At 43.0% G+C, this 22,571-nt stretch overlaps 1 protein-coding gene across 2 annotated transcripts in view; it reads left to right on the top strand.

Moving 5' to 3' along the window:
- The window catches only part of LOC147701721 (BAR/IMD domain-containing adapter protein 2-like), a 389,617-nt gene that overhangs the window by 200,726 nt on the left and 166,320 nt on the right, over positions 1–22,571 (top strand). For both annotated transcript variants that reach the window (XM_086930340.1, XM_086930341.1), the window contains exons 4-6: positions 2,386–2,447; positions 6,646–6,717; positions 15,209–15,346. In XM_086930340.1, the coding sequence (XP_086786466.1) occupies positions 2,386–2,447; positions 6,646–6,717; positions 15,209–15,346 (272 nt within the window). The remainder of the gene's footprint in view (positions 1–2,385; positions 2,448–6,645; positions 6,718–15,208; positions 15,347–22,571) is intronic.

A 22,571-nucleotide genomic window follows, 5' to 3' on the forward strand; every position in this document is an offset into this window, starting at 1 on the left:
TACTAGTTTTCCCGCCCGTCTTGCCGCCAAAATGTGGGGTCAGGACACGGGGTGCACATCTCTGTTTGGAGAGGTTTGGGTTGTATAACAAAGGCAGCAGGGCCTCTAAAGCTTCCCACCCTGGAATGCACATCCTGCGTGGAGGCCTCTACCCTCAGGCTTGCTAGAGCCCTGACCTGCATCCCAGTTTGAGCATTTAACCCTGACAAAGCTGGGAGGCCCTCCCAGGGCCTGCCAACCACTGCTGAGGTACTTTGCAACACAGTGGGCAGCACATGGAGCCCAGGCTCAGGAAATCATGTCTCTGGGCCTGCTGCAGCTCTGACCTGGGTCCCCGTTAGAGCTTTCCATCCCATCAGAATGAGGGACTGGCCATCCGGTTGTTTGCTTGTACAGCTTCTCTAAAGCCCTTGCATTGTCCACGGCAAACAACCAGTTGAAAGCAGGTCACCCATACTCTATCTCCACTTTGTGACATCACTAGCCACTGAAGGGAGCCTCGGCCCTGGGGACTGCACACCATTCGCCTGCTGGAGCTCAGGCCCAGGTCCTGGTCAGAGCTTCCCACCAGGGTGAAGGACAGAGGCCCTGGAGCCTGAGGAGCCGTGACCAAGACACTTTGTAACCCAGCAGCTGGGCCGATAAAGCCCCAAGTCCAGGGGACTGTGCACTTGGGCCTACTGAAGCTATGTCCCGGGTCTTCAGTTAGAGCTTTCCTGGGGTGTTTAAGTGAATCTATCTGACCTCCTGGAGCCCTGGCTGGGCCTAATTCTTTAAACAAGCCCTCCTCAGGTCTTCCAATGCAGCTCAGATTTCTGACCATGGAGTCACATGTGTTGTTTGTTTATTTGCTTGTGTGTTTGTTTGTTTCTTTTTAATCCCTATTTATTGATGGAAAATGTCACTGGTGATGTTGGTTTACCAAATTTTCGTACGTACATAGGCACGATAAATGCCGCACTGGCGTAGTTTCAGTCACACAGGCATAATTTTGCACACCTCTATTTTGTGGTTAATAACTTTTGTACCCTTTATCTCTTTTTAGCTACTGGCTGCTATCATAACTCTGAGTCAACACACGTTTCCCCTCCTCCACTTTACTGCTTTTTGTATCAGACTTTTTCAGTGCTTATTATCAGAGATATGGTGTAATTATATCGATATCAGATTTAGGTCATTGTTTATTAATCACACCTGGATACTTTGGGGATTCGTTCTGCATTGCCATATTTAAAGAAGCATGTTCCAATATTGAGGTTTTGTATAAGTGTGATTATCCACTGTGGTCATGTGAACATCCAGAAATGACAGGAGGTGCAGCACTAGCTATGGGATAATGTGTTTATTTCAAAGTATGCTGTTGTTGTGCAAGGAAAATGAGGCTACCTCTATTGTGATAATTAAGTAAAGGAATTGTGGCACATAATGCATGTTATTGTATTGATTATAATGAAGTAAAATAAACAATACAAGAAAAACCAATACATTACAAATAAGCATTGGCAAAGCCAATAGGGCTGGTCTTGGCAAACAGGTGTGATGGTTAAAACCTGTGAAAACATGCCAGCCATATTTTAAGAATACAAATGTAAATTAATGGAAACAGTCATTGCATATGATTTTAATACAGCAGTATAGTGCGTCCTAGGAGACAGGTGCACTAAGAACAGTACTAGAATCCCTTTTTATTGCACATTACAAGAAAATATGATGCTTTTTGCTGCAATGAAAAGGTAATACAGACCTCGAATTACATACATTTACAGTTAGTCGGGTGGGTACTCCGTCACAAATATGACGGATATCCTGTCTGCCTTATTTACCGGTGTATTAGATACTAATGCACTTATAAGAAGGCAAATGGGATATCTGTCACATTTGTGATGAAGTCCATATCTGCAAACTCTGAATCAGGCTCTTAGTTTGAATACAGAAGGGTGAATACAAAATGAAAAAGCGTAAAGAATGGAAAGTAAGATGCATTGCCAAAGTAATGTAAAATGAAAGTGTTGGCCTACTGAAGTGCACTTCTTTTTAGGCGGATGCGCACACGTGGTCATAAAAAATGCCATCACTTACAGTGCAAGAGAGTAAATGGCAGAAGTGGGCTGACCCAGTGCTATATAAAATGGTGGGCAGAAGCACAATGGGAATGACAGGTGAACAGACCAATGGATAAAGAGGGCTGACCTAAAGACCCCCTGTGTATTAATATATGTATGGATTTTTATTACAAACATCTAGTGACACAGGAAAGGCTGTCTCTAGGCCAGATCTAAAGTTGGGGATAGTGCACAAATGACTTACAGAAGAAGCTATGTAATTAAAAAGCCAGTACCAGAACATTTAGCCACAGCAGTGCTAATACTGTGTGATTGTTTGCAGGTGACACGCTGTTCCAAATGGCAGAGGTTCATCGTCAGATCCAAGTGCAGCTGGAAGAAACGGTGAGTACCATGGTGGAAAAATAGTTTCGTGGATTAAGAGGCTGCTAATGTGGTCATAAGTTTAATTCCTTGAGGGTCAACTAAGCATTTATTATACCACGGTTGATAAATGATCCTGCACTACTAATCGAACCATATTTGCAGATCGCGCCTAAGGTGCAATCTTACATATACAGCTTATATATAGATAACATGATTATTTTTACCGTAAGCTTAAATTCTGACAAATACAACTTCGATGGACACTTCACTGTGGTCTTCAAACGTCACCCGAAAAAAGCTTTTCATACCCCTAGGTTTAGACATTTTCAGAATGCAATGTCATTTCCACATTTTACTGTCCAGGTTTTTCAATCCCTTAAACTAACCCTTGAAAAGGCTTCATAGGTGCGTTGATGCAGCTCGATTCCTTTCAGAACTCCACTTCGGATGTCACCAGGGTGCTCTGACAGGAACTGCACTGTATCAACAAATATTTGAAGCCAGGGCAATAAGTGACAATACAATTTATAATGGGCATTGTAAAAGTATTCCCATTGTAGGCAGAAAGTGTTACCAATTTGAGTAGCTGTGCTCTGCAGATGTGCTTATAGGCCTCCCAGAAACCCATGGCCTAGGTAGATATTGCTGTGCTTGGGAGGGCTCCCACAAACCTACCAGGTATAGGATAGTAAGATTCTACAAGTCCTTGTCCTAAACAGTGGAGAGTGGATCGGAGTGGACTTCCATGTTAAAGATAAACTTCCTCTGGGCTGATTCCACCAGACATTCGGGTCACAACAACAACCAAGTACCTTTCTCCAGCTCCAAGGTGTCTCCAGGTTGGTACCACGGTTAGTGTAGCATCTTCAGTGTAAGCACCACAGCTGGAGGGCAGTGTGGATTCTTGCTTCAGTTCCAGTCTGAGTCACTGAGATTCCAAAACCTGCAGATTAAAGGTGGTCTCTATGTGAGGCATGTTGAGTTGATCTGAGGTATCATTGTGCCTCGGATAACCTAACAATATGAATTAGAGGTCGCGCCTAAAGCCTACATTGGAGCAATCTCTGTTTTGGAGTGTCCTCAGCAATTCTATTTCCTACCCCATAGCCAGGGCACAAGATAATTGTGCTCTAGATGCGTAAAAGTCATGGTTAGCGGGATGAGCTTACATGTTTAGAACTGTAGTCTTCAGCATTGTCCCTGCACTCGTCCCAACCGAAGCCTTATCCTCTGCTCCTTGCTATCTAAAGAATAGAATACGTTTGGTGCCCCTAAAGCAGTTTCTATACTTTATCTGTATTTCATTTGAAGCTGGTGTAAACTTTACCACAGGAGATTTACTTGGAAAACTGCACTTTGAAGTCAGCAAGGCTGGCCTGATGTCTCTGGAGATGAGTAGAAAACCTCAAACTAGATATCTGTAAGTGTTCACCACAAAGGCCTCACAGGTCTCTAGTTAGAGATCCAGTTAACGCTCAAACAGTTTGAGCACAAGGGACAAACTGTCATCAGAAGATGTGTTGGGGACAGAGCAATGATTTGGCAGCATATTATCTCTGGCTAAGGAAGTGATTGAGATTTATAATGGAGATCACGTTTAAAGAATTTCGGGGGTCAATTCTCAGAAGAGTGAAAAAGATGCAAAGGTAAGTTTCCTCTTTGAGAATTTAATCATAAACATCTGGGGTTGATGTACACCTCATTTTGGGTTGAAGACCTGGTCATGGTGACTTTACGTGGCTCTTTTGGATCCTTGTTGTAAGTGAAGTATGAAATCCTCACACAGGAGGACAGGGATAGTGCAGATAAGGACCCTAAAAGGGTGGCGACACTGATGATGGGAGAGAAGGAAGTTGGTAAGCCAGCCACGGAGCTGTATTACTCTCTGTGACAACTTCGAGTCTAGACAAGGCAAACTGAGACACTTATCCTTTAGAGACTGATGTATGTATGTATATATATATATATATTGTATAGTGCCAACCTAGCCAAGAGGCAGCAGAGCACTGTAAGTGTCAAAGGCATATAAAGCGTCAATGAGTAATAGAAGAGGTAGCTGGGTTCAAAGAGTAGAGCGTCTTGTTACTGCATTGAGGTAAGGTTCTATAAAGATGTAAGTCTTCTACTCTTCCTAAATTGAAGCATTGCGGGGGCCTTAATCTGGGTACATACATGGGTCCTACTACATTGGTTTTTCTTTTTCCCACTTCTTAGTCTCTGATGTCCTGCTGTGAGTGTGCAGAGAGTCACCATAGATGGTGAGCTTATCCACAAGATAAGCTTAAATACCATTTGTGATGGCTTTGCAAACTGAACATGGTACATGCCTGAAAGGGATTGTGTTGGCTTTTACATGATGTAACTGAACAGGGTACATGCCTGAAAGGGTAACCAATGGAGTTCCATCAAGATGGGGGTGATGTGATCATATTTCTTCAGGCCCCGGCTAAAGAAAGAAATAACATGGTATAGCTGCCACTGCATAGAGGCCACTGCACAGGATGATAATACAACCTATCATTGAATCCATCAAGGGAAAATCATTAATTTTATGCATTCAGTACAGGAGATCCTGGTAGGATACAAGTATAGTGATTGCTTTAAGGTGAAAAACTGAACACAACAAAATGTAAGTACTTCTAAATGAACTTGACAAGTAATTAAAAATGTATCAGCTGCAAGAAAAGTACAAATGAGGCGCCTTATTTCTTGTAATTCTGACGTGATGGACATAAAGATTGCACGTGTGTGGGGCGCAAATTTTAAATATGATCCGAAGTCCAATTTCCACACGTTATTGTGTGTGAACCATATATTGTAGTGTGAAGTAGTGTGGCTCACTGGTTAGAGGCGGCAGACCTGAGAGCAGAGGACGGCCCGGGACTAGGGTTCGATTACCGGCGCGGCAGGTTTCTGGACCAGGGTCAGCGGACTCGATAATTCTCTCGCCTCGGTGCCCACTCTGATCAGCGATCACACTCGGCAACTCTGGGCATTAGCTTGCCTCATCTTCACTAACGGCCCCACCAGACCGCCGGGGATGCCTGGTCTCACCCTGGAGATACCCATTAAGGGACCATCTCTCAGGGAAGCCAGGAAGGGTTTCGCAGCGGTCGAAGCGCCTTGGGACCCTACGGGTAAGTAGTGCGCTATATAAATGCCTATGCATTTACATTTACATACATATACGGTTATCACTAAAACCGCATGCCTGATGCAGATGTAATGACTTCAAGGAGCTATACTGTAGTGCTATAAATCAAATAGATTACATATTTCCTTCGCCATAGGAGAAATTCTGCTTAAAGGAAATGGATACTATTATGTGAAGTTTTAAATTTTTTTATTTAATCAAATATTTTGTTACATATTACACAAATGAAATTGAAACTGAATTTTGTGCCTTAGCTCTCACATAGCTCTTCTTACATTTGTCTATATAACAGAAAAACCCTACATTTTTACAACGTACACATATTATGTTTACAGTTTTTATGTTGGTATTTTTTAATATACAGGCTCATTTTCTGTTACTTAAGAGTTAAAAATCATTGGTATTACGATTTTTTTTTAAGATTTCAAAAATTACAGTTGGTAATTTGAATGTTATTACAGTTACTTAGGATTCAATGTTACTTATGCTAGAAGGGTTTGCCTTTCATCAACAAGTAAATAGTCTGCTGAAAATAACTGAGCAGTATTTCAGCAAGATCTGTATTGCACAACTCACAAGTTTGTTAAAATAAAAAAATAAGCATTAACTATTTGTGAAGCCTTTCACTGAAACTCTAGAAATTGCATATTTTGAAATAAGACAAATTCGTACATCTCTGTTATTATGAAGTTGATGTTGTCCATCCACAATAAAAAGTGTGTTCAGATTTTAACATGAACCACAGAACCCTGGAATGTAATGCTGATTAACAGTTATTGAGCTGATGATGAAGAGTGACATATGTTAATAATGGGGGAAAATACAGAATGATTAATACCTGACCTATGGGGGACAGGAAGAGATTTCCCAACAGGCCAGTTACTGTGAAAGACCAGGAAGGCGAGACTAGAGTCACTACTGTATCAAGTTCGCGCCTAACATCTCCAAATCACCCAATAGGCGGGTTGACTTATACACCTAAGGGCTTAAGAAGCTTTATAACAAAATCAATAGTTTCTCTATATAAATTAATATTTTTTTATTTGTTTCACCCTATTGCAGCTGAAACTTTTCCATTCAGAACTCATGGCTCAGCTGGAGCACAAGCTAGAATTGGACATCAAATACTTGACAGTGAGTAGACAGCGTTGATGAGTGTTCTCCCTAACCTCTTATAATAGTTTTTATAAGCCCATCTTTATTGTTGGTATTTGTATTAATGATAGTACTTATCCTGATGACCTTCTGATTAGGTTTTCACTGAGTCACAGATCTTTCACATTTTATACTTAGTTGGCATGCCTTTTTTATATTAGAGGTACATGTAAATATCCTTTTATACGTTATCTGTTGAAAGACATCTGTGATCTTACAGTGGTCTTAGAGCCCATCCATTGCCTACCATTGGGTGGATTCTTTGTCATTATCAATTGCTTGCTTTTTATTCGGTAGCTGTGGGGGCTTTCCTTGCTTTTGTTGTGTTTGTCCAGCTCCTTGAGCTTGGAAAAATTACTATCTCTTTCCACTGCTCACTTCTTCAAGTGCTGCTTTTTTCTTTTCTTTAGGCACTCTATGAGAGTGCACATGTTTTCCTGCTGTCTCCTTGTGTGCTTCTCTTCCCCTCCATTATCCTGTCTCTCTCCTCTGTTCTTCTTCCCACTCCTACCGTTGCCTTGTTCCTCCGCTGGCTCCATGTTGCTCTGTTTCAGCAGTTTGATCCCACAACTGTGACCCCATGTTGCTTTTTCTCAACCGCGCAGAGTGGACTAAAGTGGTGTAGAGTGAAGTGTCATAGAGTGGAGTGGCGCAAGGTAGAATGCATAGGGGTAGAGTAGAGTGGTGTAGAATGCAGTGGTATAGAGTGCAGTGGCCTAACGTGCGGTAGCTTTGAGTGCAGTAGAGTTGCGTAGAGCTGAGTGGTGCAGAGTAATGTGCAGTGGCATAGAGTGTAGTCATACAGAGGAGAGTATCAGAGTGCAGGGTCATAGAGTGTAGGGTTGTAGATAATGTCAGAGTAGAGTGGTGTAGAGAAGAGAGATTGTAGGGTGGAGTAGAGTGCAGTGGTGTAGAGTGGAGTAGAGTGGTGCAGTGTAGAGTGAAGACATATAGAGTAGTGGGGCAGAGTGGAGTGGCCTAAACTAGAGTGGAGTTGAGTGAAGTGTCATAGAGTGCAGTGGTGCAGTGGTGCACAGTAGATTAGAGTGGCGTGGAGTGGATTGGTGTAGAGTGCAGTAGAGTGGTACAGAGTAGAGTGCAGTAGCATAGAGTAAAGTGGCACAGAGTAGAGCGGCATAGAGTTCAGTGGCAGAGAGTGCAGTGCTGGAGAGTAGTGTTTCATACAGTGCAGTGGTGTAGAGTGTATTGGTGTAGAATGAAGTGGTGTACAGGGGTGCAGAGTAAAGTGACAGAGTGCAATGGTGTAGAGTGGCGTAGAGTGCAGTGAGGTAGAGTATAGTAGCAAACAGTGCAGTGGTGCAGAGTAGGTTGGTATAGAATGCAGTGGTGTAGAGTGTATTGGCTTTGAGTAAAGTGATGTAGAGAGCATTTGTGTAGAGTGCAGTGGCATAGAGTGCAGTGGCATAACATTGAGTGGCGTAGTGTTGAGTGGCATAGAGTGGATTGGCGCAGAGTGGAATAGGGTGGCGTAAACTGCAGTGGCATAGAGTTGTTTATTTCAGAGTAGAGTGAAGTGATGTAGAGTGCAGTGGTATAGAGTCGTTTAGCGTGGATTGGCATAGAATACATTGGCGTAATGGATCAATGCAGAGTAGAGTGGTGGAGACACCAGTGCTGCAGAGTAGAGCGATGTAGAGTGAAGTGGCATAGAGCAGAGTGGTGCAGAGTAGAGTGGAGTGGTGCAGGGTAGAGTGCAGTGGTGCAGGGTAGAGTGCAGTGGTATAAGAGTGAAGTGATGCAGAGCAGAGTGGTGTAGAGGGCATTGGCATAGAGTAGAGTGGTGCAGTGGCGTAGAGTAAAGTGGCACAGAGTACAGCAGAGTGGAGTAGAGTGCAGAGGCATAGAGTGCAGTGGTGCAGAGTGCAGTCATGCAGAGTAGAATGTCATAGAGTGCAGTGGCGTAGAGTAGTGCAGAGAGCAGTGGTGCAGAGTAGAATAGAGTGGTGTAGAGTGCAGAGACAGAGAGCTCAATGGTGCATAGTGACGTAGCGTGCAGTTGCGTAGAGTGCAGTGGCATAGACAAGAATGTTATAGAGTATAGTGGCATAAAATACAGTGGATCAAAGATTTGGATTGGTACAATGGCGTAGGATGCATTTGTGTTGAGTAAAGTGGTGTAGAGTGTATTGGCATAGAGTACAGTAGTTTAGAGCAGAGTGGCGTAGCGTGAAGTGCAGTGGTGTAGAGTGGCGCAGCATAGAGTGGAGTGGTGCAGTGCAGTGTAGAGTGCAATGGCGTAGAGTAGATTGTTGCAAAGTAGAGTGAAGTGGAGTGGAGTGATGCATGATAGAGTAGAGTGGTATAGAGTAGTGGCATAGAGTGCAGTGTTGGGGAGTGGTGTAGAGTGAAGTGGTGAAAAATAGAGTGCACTGGCTTACAGCAGAGTGATGCAGAGTAGAGTAGGGAGGCGTAGTGTGCAATTACATAGAGTGGTGTAGAGTGGTGCAGAGTAGAGTGCAGTAGCATAGAGTAAAGTGGCGCAGGGTAGAGTGGCGCATAGCAGACTGGCAGAGAGTTTATTTATTTCACTTCTAATGTGCACTATCCCCTCAAAGAGGCATCCTGGTGCTGACAGACTTGTATAGAAAAAAAGAAGGGGGCAGCTGATAGCAAGCTAGGGGTTTGGGAAAAGCCAGGTTTTCAAGTGCCTTCTAAATGCGAAAAGGCGGGAGACCTGCCTGAGTTCGATGGGAAGAGAGTTCCAGAGCTTAGCCGCAGCCACCGTGAACGATCTACCTCCTGCTCTGGATCAACGAAACCTCGGTATGGTCACCAACCTGGCCGAGGAGGAACGTAGATTGCGGGCCGGCACATGCCATGAAAACTTCCTTTGTAAACAGGGAGGGCCTAACCCATGGAGGGCTTTAACAGTCAGACAGAGAGACTTAAATGTTACCCTCTGCCTCACTGGGAGCCAGTGCAGCTGAGCCAGAACTCCTGCGGAGGAAGATCTGGTTGGCCACTCCAGGGCTAATTTTGCAGACTGGAGTCTCTGGAGTCTATCCATAAAATAGCTTGGTTCAGTGGCAGAGAGTGCAGTGCTGCAGAGAGGAGTGTCATAGAGTGCAATGGTGGAGAGTATAGTGGTGTAGAGTGCTTTGGTGTAGAGTGCAGTGGCACACAGGGGTGTAGAGTAAAGTGACAAAGAGTGCAATGGTGTAGAGTAGAGTGGCGTAGACTGCAGTGGCATAGTGTAGTGATGGCATACAGTGCAGTGGTGTAGAGTAGATAGGCATAGATTGCAGTGGTGTAGAGTGTGTTGGTTTTGAATAAAGTGGTGTAGAGTGCATTGGCATAGAGTGGAGAATAGAGTGGAGCGATGTGGTATGAAGTGGCGTGGTGTGAAGTGGGGCAGAGTACAATAGAGTGGTGTAGACTGCAGTGGGCGAGTAGATTGTTTCAGAGTCGAGTAAAGCCCGTACAGTGCAGTGGTATAGAGTAGAGTGTCATAGAGGGCAGTGGTGCAGAGTAGATTAAAGTGGCTTAGAGTTCAATGGTGTAGAGTGCAGAGGCGTAGAATGCAGTGGCATAGAGTTCCGTTGTGTAGAGTGACGGAGAGTGGAACATTGCAGAGTATACAGTCATATAGTCCAGTGGTGTATAGTAGAGTAGCTTGGAGTGCATTAGCATAGAGTGCAGTGGCACAGAGAAGAGTGGTATAGAAATCAGTGGCATAAAGTACAGTGGCAAAAGGAGAGTAGAGTGGCGTAGAGTGCAGTGGCACACAGTAGAGTGGTATAGAAAGCAGTGGCATAAAGTACAGTGGCGCACAGTAGAATAGAGTAGTGTAGAGTGCAATGACACAGAGTAGAATAGAGTAGCATAAAGTGCAGTTGTGTAGAGTGCAGTGTTGCAGAGTAGGGCTTCATAAAGTGGAGTTGTGCAAAATTGTATCGAGTGCAGTTGGGAAGAGTGAAGTGGTGCTTAGTAGAGTAGTGTGGGATAGAATGCATTGGCATAGAATAGAGTGGAGTGGTGTAGAGTAGAGTGCAGTGATGCAGTGTAGAGTGGAGTGGCAAAGTGTGAAGTGGTGTGGAGTAGATTGCAGTGGCATGAAGTAGTACAGAGTAGAGTGGAGTGGGGTAATGTGGAGTATGCATGGTATGGTAGTGTACTGCCATTACAGACAACACATCTTGAATTGAAAAGACCATTGCATTTGCACTCAAATACAGTGTTACTGATAAAAGTATACAGCACACAAACAATAATGTGGAAATGTCATCACCCAATGTATTGATTTGATCATCAGCACAGTTCATTTACATTTACATTTTATTGTGTAGTAGAAAAAAAATAACATGGTACAGCCTTTCTCAAGTAGACCCCCAGTAGCCTGCATAATTGTCACATATATTCTCTCACTTTGAAGTCAGAGAAAGAAAAATAAACACCAAGATCCCTGGAAGTCACAGCCTTACATTTGACCTCTGTCTATGAATGCACAGCAAATGTGACAAGATAAGAACAAGATTTAAAAGCATGTTTACAAAAATCTGGTTTGTGTAAGAATACAGTAAATAAGGTTTGGGCAACAGAAGCATTGTCTAAAGCACATAAAGCCAGCAAATAAAAAGCCAGAAATGTGAGTTACATATCACATAGCCAAAGGTAAGCAACAGGTGTATATTTGTGTATATATTCAACAGGCAAAATGGATTCCTAGGACAACAGTCTAAATGCCCCCAAAATGTCTTTAGCAAACCAGATAGCTGTGTTGTCTGGTAGGCTGTGACCTAAAACATTGCAATTGGAAGCAGCAAAAATGCACTTTGCACTGCTAAATCTTCTAATTAATAGTTTTCACAATGCCATTTAAATCTTCCAAATCAAGGTAGGACATTATTTTATCCAAGAAATTAATAAAGCAGTGAGTGCTCAAACTTCTCTACCAAGTATGATAGTTGAATTACTCAGTAAGAACACCTGCACTAGAGATACTACAACAAAGTAATATATACACACATTAAATTGCAAAAGAATAATTATACTGTGAGGAAACAATTGAGCTCTTAATTCAAAATAAAGGCTTGTAGTGGAGATTAGCAGCAATAGCCCTTCCTGTAAAAAATCTAAGCATGTATTTTTTAGAGATATCCCTGAAGTATTCACTTAAATACATCACCTCATTTGATTTTGGCGTTTTGTTGTAATTTCTTGTCTTTGTTGTGAAGTAAGAGTGGTCAAATTGTGAAAATCGAGACTGTCTACTCCTCAATCAGTGGGCCTGATTCACAAAGGGCCTCCGTCCTCGTGGTGGAGGCCCTGCAGTCGTTTGGGAGTCTCTGCACTTGGAGTGGAATCTTTGTAATGAGAATTCTCTTTGCCAAGATACCACCCTAAGTGTGGAGGCTTATCTGCGAATGTGGGGCCTCTGCCTCAAATACGGAAGTCCTTTGTGAATCAGGCCCAATGTTTAGGTCGAGCCTAGCGGCAGCGCACATGCACTGCTCGCTCAGCAAGACTGCTGTGGGAGAGAAGCCGCGCCTACTCTCCTCCCATATGGCTTGTGTCATTCTCTTTCATAAATGCTGCCTTTGGATTCGTTAATAAGCTTGTTAGTCCTTCCTTTGTATGGCCATGTCTTCATTTGTACCCTCCCATGGTGACTGGCCCTTTTACTTCAGTTGTTACACGGAACCTGTTATTTAGTCTGTGAGCACTATTTACTTTATTGAGTTTCTATTACTGCAGGCCGGCCATGTGCTCCTTCAGCTGAAACCGATTGTTTTCTTTCAAGCAGCACGCCCGCCCCCATAATACGGGGACCTCCTTTTAATCACTTGAACCCGGCAATATGACCACCTCCAACAATATCACCACACCAATACCACCTCCACCGCCAATACCACCACCACCAGTACCTCCACCAATACCACCACCAATAACACCACTAATACCACCACCACCAATACCACCAGTACCAATACCAATACCACCACCAATACCAATACCATCACCACCAATACTGCCTCCACCAATACCCCACCACCAGTACCACCACCTCCACAAAAACCACCACCACTACCACCCCCACCAATACCAGTACCACCACCACCACCAATACCAGTACCAATACAATACCACCACCGCCAATACCAATACCACCACCACCAATACCGCCACCACCAATATTAATATCACCACCACCAATATCAATATCATCACCACCGATACCACCAATACCACCACCACTAATACCAGCACCACCAATACCACCACCACCAATATCACCACAGCCAATTCCAGTACCACCACCAGAGAGCCTCTCTCTCACTAGTAATAGCAGGGGCACTGTACGAGGCCAGAGCTGCAGCCAAGACCAACGCTCCTTCCCTCCATGCCTGCCACAGAGCACAGCCCGCCCTGCCCGGGAGGTGAAGCCAGAGCCCCACTACATCTGGAGTGTTTTTCATTTGGCCAAAGATAGCAATGACATGGCGCAATGCAACACTGTACACTCAAATCACGGAGAAGTCAGGAAATACATCCCCCCTCCCTCCTGAGCCGCGACAGTGTAATCACAGATTGAAAGGTGTTGGACCGCTTTGTTAGTGTTTATAGCTTGGATCATATGTAACTCTCACTTCACACTTTTTGCCAGGGTAATTTACAACAGTTACACTACTTCTTCACTGTACTATTTATCACTACTATGAAGACATCGCAGGCCGGTCTCTTCCTCTGAAATTTACAATCTAACAAGTGGTCGAGAAGGCCCTTTATTGCAATGCAATAGTTCTCACATTTGCGATAGTTTAAGCTATTAGTATTGTAAATGAGAATGCCTTTTATTTATGTTTTAACACCTTGACTGCTAAGGCAATTCCCGCTGGGTGCTGAACTTATATGAATACTATTGTTTCATGACGAGCTCAGCTCGTCATAAGCACACGACCAGTGTACTGCATGATGAGCTGAGCTTGTCATGAGCAGCTAAGGGGTTAAAACCCAAAACATAAATAAAGGGCATTGTCATTTACAATGCCCATAGCTCAAACTCTCGTGAATCCGAGACCTATTGTATTGCAAATGCTTGTTTTAGTTAAGCAGTCTTTAACCATTACTCCTTATTTCATCAAAGAATAATGAAATTTGGGAACAAATTATTTTGACTGGGTAAAGTGATTTGAATCCCTGGGGCTAAATCTGTGATCTCTTAAAGAAAGATGTTTTCAGTGTCTTCCATTTTAAAGGGCGGAGTACTATCCAGCGTGGCTGTGGACTGAGTACATAATTTTCTTAAATAATGCTGCTCACAGTATCATTAGATTAGTGCTCCTACTTATTAAGAGTACTAATTTAAATAGACCTAAAGATCTTCCATCTTCCGTGGTGCGTTTGTTGTACACAGTGCCTTGTAATCTTTATCTAATAATTGTAGTTAATGGAGGTACTGCCATTGATAAGGTCATATTATGGACAGTCTGACTCTGAGAGCGTCCTGCATATTACATTTCCCCAGCTGCTTCTCCAGTGAAGCACTCTAGCAACATCTCTCAAATATGTTTGTTCTAGTGGGAGACACCCACAACTGTAGAAGAAGAATTTAACCACAGAACATCTATTTCCTACATAATAATTTACTCAAATATTGAAAGTGGTGGCAGGCAACACCATCAGTCATACTTTGAAAGGATACATCCCTTCTTCTAGTGTAAGAACAGAACTTTAGGTAAATCCCACTCCGAACCCACAACCAGTTTAAAATGTGCAGTATTGAAAGTGTGAGGCATGCTCCCTAATTGTCATGTTGGTTCAAATGAATTTTAGCCTCATGAGCCCACTACCACAACCCTGCTTCTGGAGTTGGGTTTAGTTTTTCTCCTAAATGGCATTTTGTGGTTGTATCTCTACACAGATTTTCAGTGTTGATGTGATGAAGTGTGAAAAGACTCTATGATCTTTAGGAAGAAAGGGAAAAATTCATCAGGTGATTCCTTCAGGAGAGAATCCTTAGATGGTCCTTTTGGGCATGGTAGATCATTGAAAAAAGTCTCATTAAAGAAAGGAGGGCTTTTCAATCGGGTGTATCTTTCTTCTAGTGGCACACTGAGAACAGGACCCACGTCTGGGCACAGCATATGTCTTGGGATGCCTGTGTTTGAGTTCAGGGACCTGGCCTGGTTGTTCGGACTGGACTGTTCCTTCTGGAACAGGTTCAAGACTGATTTGCATATTTCTGTGTTTAAACGGAGGTGCATGGTGTGCAAGCAATGGGTAAGAATGATACCCTGAGTGATAGGCAGTGGTTATACTTATGCAAGCATCCATTTGATTACTTTTGTGCTTTTGTGGAGAGCTCCACATTTTCCTATAGATCAGTCGGCTCATCATGGGGTAGGTGGTGGTGGACCCAAGAAAATATTTACTATGTCTCAACTGCTCATATTCCATAAAACTACCTTCGAGTTCCTTCTTTCTGCTTTGTTCCCCTTTTAATTCCTAGGCAACATTGAAAAAATACCAAGCAGAACAGCGGTCCAAGTCAGAATCAATCGAGAAGTGCCAGTCAGAGTTGAAGAAGTTAAGGAAAAAGTGTCAGAACAGCAAGAACCCACAGAAGTACGGCGATCGGGAAGTCCAGGTAAAGAACATCATTAAATAAATCTATTTCCAGTTGTGAATCCTGGTACACGAAATATGGCGGCTGATTTTGCTGTAGGACGTTCTGACGGAAATTAGGGCTTTCAACTGACCCTTTCTGGAGGCGATATTTGGATAGCATAGCCCTAACTAACAAAAGAATATTTTGCTCCCACTACACTTTACACAGGAAAAAGAGCTTTTGTGCTGATTCAAAAAGGTGCATATTAGCAGTCCATAAGTCACTCAGGTGCTCATGGGGCAATAAATAACCCATGCATGTCTCTGAAGAGCATACATCCCTACCTGGAACTTAGCATAGTAAGCTGTCGTTGTTTAACCTTTTAGGACACATGCCAATAATACATGAGCGTTGGAGGCCCTACTGGACGCATGGAATGAGTTATGTGTTCCGAGGGGCACACTGTGTGCACCATCCTTTAGCTAAATGGGACTACTGTCAGCACATGGGGCTGTAGAGGATTGACAGTGGTGGCAACCATACCAATACAATAGCAGAACAGGTCTTTTGATCTGTTCCATGCTAGGGAGAAAAGCAGACTGGCCTCTCCTATGCTTTACATAGGTGTGCTAGTCCCCTCTAGCCGGGTCGTCACTCACTTCTGTGGAACAATAATCGGATATACATTACTTTAGTGGGTGGAGGATGCGTGTTGAGAAAATACGACATGTGGCTGTGGCTATACTATAATGGAACCTAAGATGGAGGATTGAGAGAAGACCGGGATGCAGATGTGAACTGCTGGTGTCCCTCCAAAAACATTCAAGGGATCCTTTGTAGTGGATTAAACTATTTATAAGAAAAGCAGCGGCTGATACCTTTGAAGCTATAGAGTTTCCCTCTGCACTTTCCCAGCTCGATGTCGTCTGGAGAGGCCAATCCCCACAGGTTAACATGTAGTTAAGCGGGGCAGCCGCCATTGCCTTTGTGTTGATGTTTTGTGTTGCTCCTTACTGGAGTACTTCTGTACCTCCAAGTTTCCTGATCACACTTGTGACAAAGACCATGCCTGTACCAGTTTGCATGGAAATAGCAAAAGTATAGAAATGTCCAGAAGCGGTCACAAAACTGAACTGCTGGAATACACGAGGACTGTCTGCAACTTTAGTATAAAGATGGAGCAGAAACTTCTGGCCAGTGTACCATGATTTCTCTACTGGTATACAGGGTCCCACACCTGTGGAGACAGAGGAAGTCTCTTGAACTTCAAGGATTGGGTATTGGCTCATAACTCTACTTGCCAGGATTGAGGTAGAACTTGGGTAGGTTTGACTACTTGCTAGGAAAAGCTGTTTTGAAGCTAACAGACTACTGGAATGTGCCCTTGCAGGAAGACAGCAAATAAAGTTTGGCTGAAATGTCCAGAGGTGAAGTTAACATTTCTGTGTATTCTGTGGCAGGAGCTCACTCTCGGTCATCAATTATATGCCATACATCAGACCTAAATATAGGCACAGTGAAATTGATATCACAATGAAGAAATTTGTGAAATTCCTGAATTTTGTGATATGCGAATTTCACAAAATGGCCTCTTGCTTAATGTTGCCTATGGTTTGACCATGAAAGTGGTTAGCAAAGAAAACATTTCCTCACAACTTTTTTTATTTCCTTGCATTAAAAAGTGATGAAAGATACCGGCTAACAATATTTTTAGTCTCAAAGTGTAATTTTGGAAAATATGACATTTCAGAAAGAAATACAATTTTGCACACCGTTACACACAGTCTGAATAAACTGTGCTACTTTAAAAATGTACACAATTATCTTTCATATTTAATGGCACTCCAAGTAGGCAGTGTATGGCAAAACAATAGTTTGCAGTTCTGTCTGTAAACTGAAAAGTGTATTTGTTGTCTTTTATTTATGTAATGTTAACATAGATGAAATTATATAAAATGTCTAAAAATTGTCACCCAATTGTGTTCAAAACAATGCTCATAGTTTGTAACTTAAAACATTTAATGTTTAATATCTCTTAAGGAAATCAATACGAAAACAAGCATTTAGGCACTTGCATATATTTCCAACCGGGACACAATATTAAGTAGTTCCATCACCAACTGTTATTCTCCATTGAATCTCTGGAATAAGTTATTTGTTAAGGTCACAGAGGCAGAGGTGAAGGAAAGGCCTAACCGTTAAGGGCAGAAAACTGTAACTCCAAGTAAATCAGAGGACATTGGATCTAGTTTAGAGCTAGGGAAATGCAGGGCAAAAACAGCGGATGCCTCATCTGTCCCACTCATGGTTCGACTACCCTGATTAGAGGTAGGAAATCACAAGGTCTTTGACGGCACTCCCTCTGCTGTCAAAAATCCTTGAGCTGATGAGTCAGGGTCATTGTTATTCTTTTTTTCTCAAACTCCCACTTTTAAAAATAAAAAAAAAGTGGAGCAGCCCAAAAAGTGTGGTAGCGCATCAGTGCATCCGTTGCATGCAAACGAGGATGTCCAAATAAAAGGGATGGTCATATCTGAATGATGAGTTGCTGGTGGGCTGCCTGTCAAATTTTATCTGCCACCCACGATGTTTCTCCTTCCTTACAGCTAGTCTACATGTTTCAACCCTCTCTGTAAATGTATAAAAAGGATCTTACTCAGGGTTCACACTTCCTTAAGGAGGTGCTGCAGGATTTCACTGGACGCTATAATTGAGGGCCTCAAAAATAAATCTCTTTCTCATGGCATTCCTTTGTGTCTGAACTTCCTTCACACAGTGACCTTGCCACTACAGAGTATTGCTGTGCTGCAATATATGTTTTCTTGATATTCCCTTTCTTTCTCAGGCTGGAAGGCAATCTTTCGATTGTGGAGTGTAAATATAAATTCTATCTCACTTCTTTAAGGAGAAGGTATATGTCTAAGTCCTGTAAAATTTCAGTTAACAAATATCCTCACACCATTTAGGAGCCATGAAACAGTTTGCTATGCATTCACTTTACACCTTTTATTAACCCACATCTCCAGCTGCAACTTGCCATGAGGTTCTCAGAATGGAAAAGAAAAGCCCCTTGCAACCTCTATGACAGATTCAGATCTACATACAAAAAGGTTTCAACACTCTATACAATGATATTAATACTTCATATCACATTGTATAAATGAGTAGCACATAAAGAACAAATGTCCAAATCCGGGGTACATTTTTCTTGATGCAGTATACACTTTATTTTTCATAGGTAAATTCTCTTTTCAACATTCCATTGATCATAACCTTTTCACAATTCCATTGATCTTAGCTACTGCCAACGCGTTTCGTCTCCTAAGAGACTTCTTCAGGGCTTCAACAAATGGCACAAAGTGTGTCCCTCAAATATTCACAGTATTTCTAGTCCAAAAGGGTTAACGTGCTTGTAAAATTCAAAAGCTCGAGAATGGCCTGATAACCAAACGTGGCAAAGATCAGAGTATCGTATTCAAATCTGTAACCCTTTGCCCTGTTCAGAAGATAGACCAAGCAGACTCGTGTAGACCTGCTCTGCATAAGTAATAGGCCGAGTGTTGCCTCGATGGAGGCTAATTCCTCTGAACTTTAGGCAGCTAAACTGGGAGGCCTTCTGTGGAGTTGAATGGCCTTGGCGATCTCTGCTTACCTGAGACAAAGGTCTACCATTTTGAAGTGTGCAACTCCGGGGTAGCTGTATGCCACAAAACAGGTATTAAGAACATGAAGTGCATCACTTTGCTGCAAAGTGGTGAGTGGGAGGCCTGAGAATTTTCATCAGGCTTGGCTAAATCTTACCAACAACGTCAGTCAGTTTTACTGTTTATAACACCCTGCTTGGCCCACTTCAAGGAGAGAATCCTCCTGGACATGAAAAAGGAGAGGCACAAGCCAGTGCGGAAAATGTTTCTGTTTCCTCTTGGAACATTCTACCCCTGATGTGCTGGAACAAGAATGCACTGCACTTTCTATATTTTTAGAAAATGGCATGGTTTGTTCTCAAATCCTATGGAATTTGTCTTGATCTGAGTGCTTCAGGGTTGTACATATTTTGAGGTCTTGTGCTGTGTGCTTGCGAAATACATGTTATGGGCATCCAAAAATCTTACAATGGTTTATAGCTCGCCCATTTATTTCCATTGCTTGGCTTTATTGTCACTCTCATTCGCTTACTTCTAATTTGATGACTTCTTGCCTCTGTCCCTCCTCTGGAGCATAGCCTCCTTACTATTCTTTTTATTGGCTGGCTTGTATCCTTCTTCTGCTCACTTTTTGGGACCTACTTTTTATTTTTGGTTAGGCACTCCTTGAGTGCATGTATGTTCCAGCTCTCTCCGGGGTGTGTTTCTCCCTCCCACTAAATACATGCTCTCCTGCTCTCTGTCTGTGTTGCTCTCTCCCTTATGTGCTGACCACTCTCTCTTTTGTGTGCTTCTCCACCACCAATCTCTGCTGCACTCTTGTGCTCTCTGTTGCCCTCTCGCTCGTATGCTGCTCCCCTAGCCCTGTGTGCTCAGTTTCTCTTCCTCCGCCACACAGCTTTATTTTTATTTCATCCACCTTGCCCACTCCATGTTGCTTCTCCTCACCTTATTTGGCATTCCCCAACCCAATGGTCCTTTTTTTACATTTCTTTTGAAGGTTACAGCAGGAAATTGCTGCTGGGTTCCCTGCTTTAGAAAAAAGTGCTTTCACATGACTCCAATTTAATTAATTAATGTATTTACTGATCTGAATCAGTAAAAACAATTTTAAACGGTGACCGCATTATTTCGTACCTTGCACGATGACGCATGCTCATGCATGCCTCATCTCTCATGAATGTGCTTATGATTTGATATGGCCGCCGGACGTGGCTCCAATATTGCAGCTTTTCGTTTTCTTTTTCTTTTGCTAGATGCTGAGCTTGCCAATGCTGTACAGCATCGCCCAAAAACTTTGGGCAAGCTAATAGTCTCCCCCACATGTCTTTATCCCACATTTGAATACAATGTTATACCAGCCTTAGATGTTTATCTTTTACTCTGTAAATCTGATAAAAAAACTATTTTGGAAACAGTACATGCAGAGTTGTCACATAATTATAAAGAGGTTCCATATACTTTTTAGAGCATGATTTGTTCTCTTCCCTCAGCCAGTCAATATCACACCCATTTTTGTATTAAAAACACCAGGTCTAGCCTAACTCTTCACATGTGGGTCAGAGGCAAGAATCTCTAAGCCCCTGAAATTCCTGAATTGAAAAACCTTGGCATGTGAGTAATGCTACCCCAGCCTAGAGGGTCAGGCCTGTCGGGAAAGACACAATTATCCAATAGACTAATCTGTGTCTATGTACAACACACATCCTCAGAAATGTAAACAGAGCTCCCCTCTATTCAATGAAAGTCATTACTGGACAGTCACTGCACGTCCCAGTGAAGCAGCAAGTTTCAAATCAGTTAACCTTTCTTGGTGGCGCCCGGAAGTGCACGAAACCCTTCAAGGGGGAAACACTCTTTTACAGCTAAGATGGGACGGCAGCCTAGAGCAACTTCCGTCAGGCCTCCCACCCCTGCTCTGATTGAGATCTCATTTCCTGTACGTCTCTGGACAAATGTAGAACAATGGAATTCTCCTGCTGCTCTTTGGGCCTGAAACAGGAAGTAGATCTTAACATCACTTCCTATCAGGAAACAGCGGGACAGCCAAACCTAGCAGGACATGGGTTTCACGGAAAAATGTTTAAGGATAATAGCGTTTCTACTATTGCTTTGCTTTGCAACATAATTTGAACTTTCCAAATGTCAATACAGTAAAATTGAAGTGTAGATTACCTAGACTATAGTTTCTCTTCAGTATTACCCTGTCAGGGCAGCGACGACTGTATCAGACAGCAATGAACAACATAATATTGAGATTGTAGGCTTTGAGAAACTGTTCGCCAAAATATGTATTCAGGGCTTAGTTTGAGCAGCCCATATGCAGTGCATATACTCCACACAATAGTGAGGTTCCGATGGAAGAAACTAGGACAGGAAGTGATGTCATTTGCCTTTAGAGCTCACTACTTTTTTCACACTCTGGGGAGCTCCTCAAGGCAGAGGGATGTGTGGTGGTTATGAAATGTTCCACAGTCTCCCATATCTGTCAATTAATCGCATTTGGTGGGGGTCACCCACTTTTTACTTCTATTCACCCTCTGTCTATCAAAACCGCCAGTGACTTTAATGGAATTACCCTTTTTTTAAAGCCATGTCACCCTCCAAGAAAGCGTTCATTCCACATGGACCTTAAATGGATCAACTCTTCTGTTTTTAGCCTTCATCTCAGTGTAATGCATTTCCTTGACCATAGTTTGTTTGTATTTTAATAGATGGAATTTCTTTAAACAACCCTCACGCTCACTCTTCTTTCTCCTTCGTATCTGTAGTTATGGTGCTTCATTTATATAGCGGTTTGTATCCCTGATGAGAACCCTGGTGCAGGGTGTGTGCTTGGTTAGACGGGTCAATGTTTGTAGTGTGGCTTATGCTCAGTGTCTGCTGTGCACAAAATGGATGTGTCTAAGTAAGGAAGACACTCAAACCACACCCACTGTCACTCACTGTTCTCACTCGAACCATGCTGTCATTCAGCCCTCCTTACAGAGGAGCAGCATCAATGGCCAGAGTGCACCAGTGCATGAATTAGATTTGTACCACAGGGCGAGAAGCAAATCAGTGCACCACAGACAGTTACTTAGAGCACCCATTTCTTGCAAGAAACAAAACATACATGTTGGGACAAGAAGGGCGGGAGCCTCCATAATAAGTGGTGAACTATTGATTTTGGAGCCAAATTACAAAAAAAGGACAGGTAAGTGCTAAATTCTTTTTTTATTAGTGGATGGAGAGAGCCCCAGGAGCAAAAATAATATGTTGCCTGGTGTGCAATACATCCTACTACCCTACCTGCAGAGGGCCTCATTACGATGCGGTTCAGACCACAACCAAGCTTGTTGGTGGCGGTCTGAACCGTATCTACTGCTGCGGTCAGACCAACACATTAGGATACATGCGGTCGGAGGCAGCAGTCCTAGGGACCGACCGCTGCTTTCGAGTTGGTCGGAAGCTTCTCATAATCCCTTACGGATGACTTTTCCACCAACAAGATTATGTTAGTTTACGATAGCCTTTCCATGTCGGCCTTTCCGACATGGAAAGGCTATCAGAAAGCGACATTGGGCTGCTTACCCCTGGCCCTTCGCATCTGGGGGGCACCTAAGGTGCCTCCCTGAAAA

This window comes from Lissotriton vulgaris, chromosome 7, assembly GCF_964263255.1.
Source record: "Lissotriton vulgaris chromosome 7, aLisVul1.2, whole genome shotgun sequence".
Classification (NCBI taxonomy): Eukaryota; Metazoa; Chordata; class Amphibia; order Caudata; family Salamandridae; genus Lissotriton; species Lissotriton vulgaris.